General features: G+C 45.7%; 1 protein-coding gene.

Annotated features, from left to right (window-relative positions):
* nad5 (NADH dehydrogenase subunit 5) lies at positions 1-1,476 on the bottom strand (one part of a trans-spliced gene, as the record gives it). Coding sequence (YP_009709889.1) covers positions 1-156; positions 1,082-1,476 — 551 coding nt within the window.
* Positions 1,477-8,660: the final 7,184 nt, after the last annotated feature.

Genomic DNA, 8,660 nt, shown 5'->3' with positions numbered 1-8,660 from the left:
TTATTTATGATTATTTACTGACTTATTATTCAAAAAACTACTAACTATCAAAATGAAAGACGATCGATTATCTACCCAATAAGATAGAGAGTCCCACATACGAGAAAAGGTCACAAATAGAGTTGAACCAAGTAACATTGCAAAGGCATAATGATAGTAGGGTCGGGATATCCCCGCCCTCCGAACCGGACGTGAAGGTCTCCCCTCATCCGGCTCTCTGCAGGGGAATCTCCACTCACTGCTTCCCCTAATATCCTACCTTTACCACATCATGGGGGTTTACAGGAGATCCCAGAGGCTCGCTCGGAAAGGCTGCTATACCATACCTTTTGACTCCACTCTACTCTAGTAGTCACTGGACTCACTATAGTAGTCCGTCCGGCTGCTCTTGCTGAAATCATTACTCTTAATTCTCCCGTGCTCTAGCAATTGCGCTCCCTAGACCACTACCATGTAGTTAGGTAGAGACAATCAATCCGTAGTGACGGGAATCTGGCCCTATCCATATCAAAAATGAATTGATAATATATCTATAGAGAAGCTACCTTTCTCTCACTCAATAGATGTATCTGGTTTGGTACGGTACAGTACAATACGAGACGATGGAATGCAATGGGATGGATGGTAGAGGGCTGCCTGCGCCCAAAAGCGATGATTCCCCTTGTCCATAGGGACCTCGTGGCATACAACCGAAACGACTCCCGCTAGATAGCCGCCCCTATCTATATTTTTACAGCCTCGTGGACGGACTAAAGAAGGGAAGTTACAGAACGGGGCAGTGAAGGCTCGAGAAGTAGACAGCAAGCTTTTCTCAGCCCCCTAACCTTTCTATTATTATTGAAGCGCTAGCGCGCCCCTTTCTCTAATAGAATATAAAGGGGCGTAAGCACTTCACTCGCTAGGGGATGGGATTCATTCACTTGCATTCCTGCTAGCACTACAAAAAGCTCCGGTCTTAACGCCCCTACTACTGCTGTGCAGCCTTTCCTCGGGTTCGTAGAGTCGGGTTTCCCGTTTACCCACAACGGAGGACCCTACCAGACCAGGCAGGCGGCCACGGGTCATAACGCACTCTTCGCACAACAAATCCACTTTGAAGTTGACTTATCCGCTCGGCCAATCGTCGGAATGTGTACGATATACCATAAGGGCCCAATATCTCAATAGCACCTTTGTCTAAAGCTTCGAATGAGACTTCATATCCGAAACGCAGGAACGATCTTACTAGAAAGTCATTCAAAACTTGATCGAAGAACCAGCGTTTATTGAAGAAGCTATAGAGTCGATTACAAAAAGTACTTGTTTGAAAGGCTCGTTGGAATTGATCCGCTACGGGATTTACATTATACGCAACAGAAGCACCTGAAGTACTAAACAGAATAGGTATTAGTTTGGTAATGGTTGGAGCAGCAAACTCGGATTCGGCAAGAATCTCATTTTTTGGTAGTACGAAGGGGGAATTGGCCCAAAAATTGGATAGGGGTCAAGACGCAGTCGGGCGCCGGCGGCTGACTCAAGTGCCCCCCGAACCGCGCGAAATGGTCGCCTATTACACGGCTCACTAACTCTGCCTGGGGTGTGGGGCTACCTATTATTCATTCGTCGGCGGTCCGGCGCACCCCTACTCACTTAAAGGATGCTGCTTAATTACGAAGGAAATTCATTCTTAATCTAGAGAGTTCCCTTTCGTTAAGCGCATCGAGCCAGGAGTGGACATCATCATCTGCAGACAAATCCAGATCCTGTTTCATCATTAGCTTAGCTAAAGTGGAATAGTATGACTGGCTTTCCGGAAAATGAGACGAAACCCGCTTGATCCATAACTTTTCTATCTTTGGCCACTGAAAACCGTACGGAAGCCTTACTTTGGGGTATAGGGAGAGATTCTCAAGATCTGCAACATCATACTTGTCCCTACTCAACTTATTAACTGCCCGTTCAAGGCGACTTATCTTCTCCATCAGAGGATCGGACGGTTGTGGTGGGACGTATGGCACTATCTGATTCATGGGAGTGAGAGCCCTTATTTAAATTTAAGGGCACGGCCGGTACTGCAGGAGGTTTTCTTCGCGTTTGTACGTTATTTAAATCATTCTAGCCTTTCGCTTGCTTATCTTATTATGTTTCTAGTTCTCGCTCGTGGTAAATTGTATATTCATACTTTAAGTTCGAAATTCATTTCCCCAGACCCGGCATAAGAGAAGAAAACAAAAGAAAGAGATGCGGATGAAAGTGATCCCCCAATCCTCGCTCGGTACCAAGGGTAGAACTTCATGATTGATTCGGTGTAACCGGTCTTTGATCAAGGGGCGCTAACGCGCCCTTACCTATTGAAGGAAAAAGTGCAGTTCAAGCACTTTGCTTTGAATCACAAACAAACAGATATTATTCAATTTCGGCATTCCCGATCTTCTATCTTTCCTGCAGGCATGGAAATCAAACTGGAATGAGACCTTCCTTTCTGTCGACATTCTTTTCCATTCCATCTCTCTTCCTTGAGGTGTGGGACCATTGGCCTAGTCTTTTACTAACCCCCGCACGCAGGATTAGAATCATTCCCTTTGTTGAGTGAGGAGGGCTTGAAAGGATCTCTCTTCCGTCTAAGCCAGGGTAGGAATTGGATCGCCATCCCCCGCACTTCTTATTGTGCTAAGGGCCCATTCCTTATCCTTTTTTGATAGGGTCAGCCTTTCTTTTCTCTCCGGCAGTGGTCCAACCTTAGTATATGAGAAATGCAACTAGTGGTCCCTCATTTGATCTTGGTGTGGAACCCACTGATTTATGGGGAAGGAAAGCAAGGAACTCTGATTGCCCATTAGTAAGGGTAGGCGGGATAAAGGCAGGTGCGTTTCATATTTCTGATATCGGAGTAGCAGCTGTTAGGAGTTAGCGCGAAGGAGCTCTTTCGCGGTTCTATCTCTTTTCCCTTATTAAAGGGTAATTTCTAGAGGGGCGAAGACAACTTCAAAATGATCCATCCGATAAAGGCAACTAGTGCGCTCTTTGAAGGAAGAATGCGCAGTTAGGACAAACTCTTTTTTGGGCAAATGGACAGTGAATCCATTAGTTATGTGAAAGAAGGGCTTGTTTGCGACGTGAAATGGCATAGGTTTCTCTCAGATGCGAGATTACCGGTCTTGACTGTATTGCTAAGAGTTAGCACAGGATTGGCAGGCGAGACATCTATTGAATTAACGGCAAGGATATTATTTTATTAAAAAAGCTGTCCAATTGGCTAAGGGACATAGCTAAGGAAAAGCTCTGATCCAACTCATCGAAGATGCCCTGAAGGAACTGCAAGAGATGAGACAGTTGCTTTCACTAAAGGACCGAAGTAGCCATACATAATAGGATGAATAAAGACTTGCCTTTGAAAGCCTGCCAGAAAGCTTTCCTTTCGTCCGCTCCGGTCTCTGCGTGTTACAGGTCCATGGTTAACTCGACCTCTCTCTTACTCCCGCTTCGAAACCTACTCGTTATTCAATTGGCTTATGGAAACCAGCGAGCCCAAAAGAAAACGAAAGTAATTTGTGCCAAAGAAAGGAGTTGTCGAAGCAGGAAAAAATCATTCATAAATAAGTCAAAAGCCAAAGGAGCGAGCGGAAAGAAAGCAAGTGGCAGAAGCAGCGAAGCAAGAGCAATAAATAAGCTGAAAACTCACCTGGAAATGCCCCAGCGCTCGCCTACAGCCAAAGCAAAAGGGGCAGGGGGCGCGGATACACTCATAAAGCAAAAGACCTAACCGGAGAGCCAACTAGCCCTTGCGCGGCCAAGAGGAATGTGGCCACTGCATGCAGTTAAAGAGTTTTCACTTCCTGACTATTCTCTTAAAAGAACAAGGAATTCTTCTGCATAAAGGAAAAGGCAACATTTACTCAACCATTTCCATTTCGTCATCATATCCGGTCGATTTTTCTATTCTAAGACCAATCTCGTTTCTTCCATCGAGAGCTACCGCTTTTTCAAGAAGGATTTTTTTTCCGCGACAACTAGTCGAGAAAGCCTAAGCGAGACAAGAAGGAATTAAGAATTCCCTTAGTGACAGTAGCATCTTTCGAACATTCGGACATTGTAGGCTCTCCTCCAACTAAGGACTGGGAAACTAAGACTCACATTCCCGGCAGACAGTCTCGGAAGATATCAACCATGGAAGGTCTCCTGTAAACCAGAAGGTGCTACTAAGTGGTCTAACTCGAATCCCTTCCTTGAATGGGACAGCTTTCATCTAATGCCTTTGTTCGGACCGGACTCTTGACTTGTCAACTTCAGGTGCTAGAAAAAAACAAACTCAAACTTTTTTTAGGAATGGGATTTAGGGACAGATCATAGTATCGCTGAACAGCTTAAAGTAAACAGTAGCGGTAGGTTCTCCAACTCGATAAAAAAGAAGCTGTACCGAGAAAGAGGCACTTCTCTCTTTCAATCTTGAAATTGAAAAGGATAGGCGGAAAGCCAGTCGTTATCCTGGAACCTTAGCCCGAGCATCTTGTTATCATATCTTCGAGACTTGCTGGTCTGCTCTGTTAGGAGAACAAGTCCTCCCCCAGCCCAGCTGTACATTGAGGAAGTAGATCGAAAGAAAGGCAATTTTGATTATCCTTCAAACAGTCACCACTCCCACTCCTCTGGTAAAGTGGGATGACAAAGAAAACAAAGAAGCGGGTGAGAAAGAGACCAGAGGGATGGATTGGATTTCACCCAACCGCAATGTCCGGCTGAAGACTGAAGTGAAGACCTGGCTTTAAGCCTCTCATCTTTGATACTTTATTAATATGGACTTCATTCTGTAAGGCTGTTAGGAGCCGAGAGAAGGCGAAAAAGCAGATAGTAAAGCCCCTTAGAGAAAAGTGATTAAATCAGATCGGAACGTCTCTAGTCTTAGAAAAAATAAATGTAAGGAATACCCGGTGCTACATAAGCTAAAGCCATTAGAGCACTTAAGGCAGATAGAGTTACAGATAGCCGGTTTAGAATAGTAGGACTTAGAGGAGAAGGTCGCCCCTTACTCCATTCCTTAATCAGGAATAGCGGACTTTCGGCTGGTTAATGGGAAGCTCAAGAAGGGAGGTTCGCGCATCCTCTTGCTGGGAGAGGAGTGAAGCTGCTGTACCAATAAGTGAAAGAAAAGAGCGGACCGCACCGCAACTAGACCTGAGAAAAGACTTTACTTTAAGGCATCCTCTCATTGAGGAGGTCTTAGATAGAAGATGAGCCGACGGTAGGACTCTCTTAGAGTGTGGGAGTATAACAGTAGCAGCAGTTATGGCCCCATACCCATGAGCATTGGCGTGAGCAGCTAAGCTAAGGTCGGAAAGGAAGAATGGGTGGGCGGCTACCTATTTCCTCAGCCGATAAGAGAATCTGTCTTCAGCACAGATCGAGGCTTGTCGAAGATAAGTATCAAGTCCTCTATCGCTGGACTAGACTAGATTTCGAAGATTGAGGAGTGGCAACTCTCCATGGAATTCCAGAACCAACTCCCAAAAAAAAGAAGGGTAGTCTTTGACTACCTCTTTCTCCTGGCTGGCTCTCCTGTCCCCCAGCAACTCCCACAAAGGCTGAAGAAGACTCCTATCCTCCCCTTCTCAATAGGGCCTTCAGCTAGACTGAACTGACTGTAACTCGCTCAATCGGGCGCATTACCCAATGCTCCCTTCTTGAGCTAGACATTCAACGGCTTCAGAGCTACTGAATGATGAATCTCCAGAAAATGAGCTTAGGAAAGCTAGCCTGCTGACACCTCTCTTTTCTTTGAATGAAAGCATGCCCCGCGGGAAAATAGCAAAAAGAAGCTCTTGCTCTTCTGACCACAAGAATTCATTTTTCCTATGGTCTTTGACCACTTCAAAGCCGTACCCGGCTTATTTTTAGGATACGCTTTTCTATTGTCCTTCAAGGACATGTTCAGAATCGGATTGATGGCAGAGAGTGCGCAAAGTGAGAAATGTTGGAATCCACAGCAGCAAGGAAGGTCGCTCTCGCTATGTCCCCATTTACAGTCTCTGCCGCACGTGATTCGGTCTTCTTTTCATCCGGAAAACTGGATGAAAAAGAGGAAAGATCTTTACTATTGAGATCTCAAGAGTATGACTCTAAAGACCATTGTCTATCTCAGATAAGAAGGTAATATCAATCAAATGCAGCAAAGCAGACTTCTAGCAATTCTTTTAGCTAAAGATCCCCATTGGCCAACTTAGCTATCTTAGATAAGGTAGGCGGGGGTTTGTTTGGGCGAACTCCCCCATGGTTGACGGATAGATTGCGCTTAGCCGGTCCTTTCCTTACAAATCCATCTCTCTTTTCTCTGCCAATCAGAGTATGGCCTTACTAGACGGAAGGCTTACTAAGGGAAGGAAGTCAGTAGTCTCTTTCACAAACCTCCCGAAGAGTGTCCTTCATGTGTGAGATGAGATTGATCCAGTTTACGGCAGCATTTCAGCAGGAAAGTAATCAGTCCCTCCTTGCCTTGTACCGCCATTGATGGTTTTCTTCTTCATGGAATCTGACAGGTATAGGTCTTCAACAGAAGGGGCTGTTCACAAAGCATCCCGTGGTGCGCTCCGAAAACAAAGCGTCTATAGCATTTTGGATACCCTTCTTCTGATTCTGAGCTGAGGGCAAAGGATGTTTACCCTTGCCTTCAAAAGCATGATAGAGCTCATACCATCAGTTTACCTCGTGAAAGTGCCTTCGCGCACCTACTTTCCTTCTCCTTGCTTTAGGGCAAAAGTGCCCAATCTACAGAGCATTGAAAGAAGAGCTATGTTGTTACCAATTCCTATCTCACCAGCAAGCCCAACAGCAAATAGAGTTAGGTACCTCTGTGATAGGTAGTAAGCGGAAGGGAAATGCCACTTCTTTTCTTTCGGGACAAAGACCTTTCTTTCCTCATTGCTGGATCGAGAGATTGAAGTCTTGCTGTGACCCGTGCTACCTATTCTAGTGCTCCTAGGGCTGTGGTGCTGCCTGAAGCTCTCCACTCCGATCTCGGAAGGACTAGGCAAGACATAAGAGCTGCTAAAGGCATCGGGCTCAGAGCCGAGTTGCAAGGCGAAAGTCAGTAGCTTTTGCCTTCCCCATAGTCTAGGAGCTTCCCAGCTCTTTCCAATCCAAATAGTGGGAGGGCCCTCACATCCCCTTACAAGAAGCTAGGGGAAATTCATCGATCAGTTCAGATCTTTGTCAAGTTAGCTTTACGCAAGCCAGGCCAGTGACACCATTTCAAAGCACGAATCTTTTTTGATTATATAGAAGATAGGGTTACCAGCGATCCAGTTTCGAGTCTGTTTGACTGATAGCATAGCCGGCAGGAAGTTGGACTGTCTTCTGCCAGCGAGTCTGAGCACGCAAGGTGCGAAAGCACTCAACTTAGCTAGGCATCCAACTGCTTTCTATGCATTTCAGATAGCTGCTTTGAGAGGGAATCTTTAGATTCGTGCTTCTGAGTCAAGGATTTCTTTCTTTACAGAGAGAGATCCCTTCTCAAAGGACAAGAAAATAAGCTCTAGTTCAATTCAGTGTGCCCTGTCAGGGAGTGAGTTAAGGTAGTCGGTCTGTGAGCGGATTTTGCCGCCTCTTTACCTCTTTGTCTTGGGTTGAGAGAGCCTTGGCTTTCGGCAAGGAACTTTATCTCTGAGGTCTTCCAGGCACTTTCCTCATGAAAAAGCGAAAGAACAACAGTCTCATTTCGTGCTTAGGAGGGCCCCCTACCCCTAGGGCAATCACTCTTGAAGAAGGTGCTCCGGGGAAGGTGCATTGACCTTGTCAGTTCATAACCATTTATTGTCCAGGGGGGACTTGGGCAAAAAGCATCTTCGTAGGGAAGCCCTTCGCTCATTCGTCGCTCTTGTATTCTCAATCGCATTTTTTCTCTGTGTGGCTACAGTAAGAATTCCTATGCGTCCGCAGCTAATGAATCTGATGCCATTTTTTCTGTTCTGTTGTAATGCTAGCGAAAGGCTTTCAACGAATCCCTTACTTAAAGGGAATGGGAATAAACAACTGGCTTTCTTCTCCTAGTGCAATCAGTTCTGGCACAAGACAATCCTGATTCAATTCCCGAAAACCTGACACCAGCAGTTTCTTCTGGGCATGTCCCTGAGACTGAGATGAGTGCCAGACTTCCTTCCTTAACTAGATAAAAGAAGCGTTCTAGTGGCCTAAGCTCCAAGTTAGGGACTCCTACCACCGGCTGAAAGTGCCCCATAACGGGCTAGGTTTGTATGATAAGTAAGTAATGCCGAGTTTCAAGTGGATACTGCTCTTTGCCATTAGAGCACTCTTGTGGAAATGAATCCGATGTGAAGCTGTTCCTCCGCTAGAATAAGGGGGCATGATCGCTGATCAGCAAAGGAAGCAGTCACTTATCTTCGACCACACCCTACGTATGGATGTCTTTATTACAAAGAAAGAGATTGGAAAGCTCCGACATCGTATTCGCCCTTTGGCTAACCAGAGTCAAAATCAGAGTAAGGAAGCAGCGAATAACTCAAATTCTCAGAAGAGAAGTCGTCTAATCAGTCAATGAGAACGGGTCGAATAGCGCTCCAATCGAAGGTGGGAGAAATGAGCAAGCAAAGAGACTCACATGTTGGTTCACCAAGTGAAAGAAGTAATTCTACAGAGGTACTGGCTAGAGGACGGGTTACTCTACGCCAAGG

Source organism: Phaseolus vulgaris, mitochondrion (genome assembly GCF_000499845.2).
Source record: "Phaseolus vulgaris mitochondrion, complete genome".
Lineage (NCBI taxonomy): Eukaryota > Viridiplantae > Streptophyta > Magnoliopsida > Fabales > Fabaceae > Phaseolus > Phaseolus vulgaris.
This window is presented reverse-complemented; position numbering and strand designations above follow the sequence as displayed.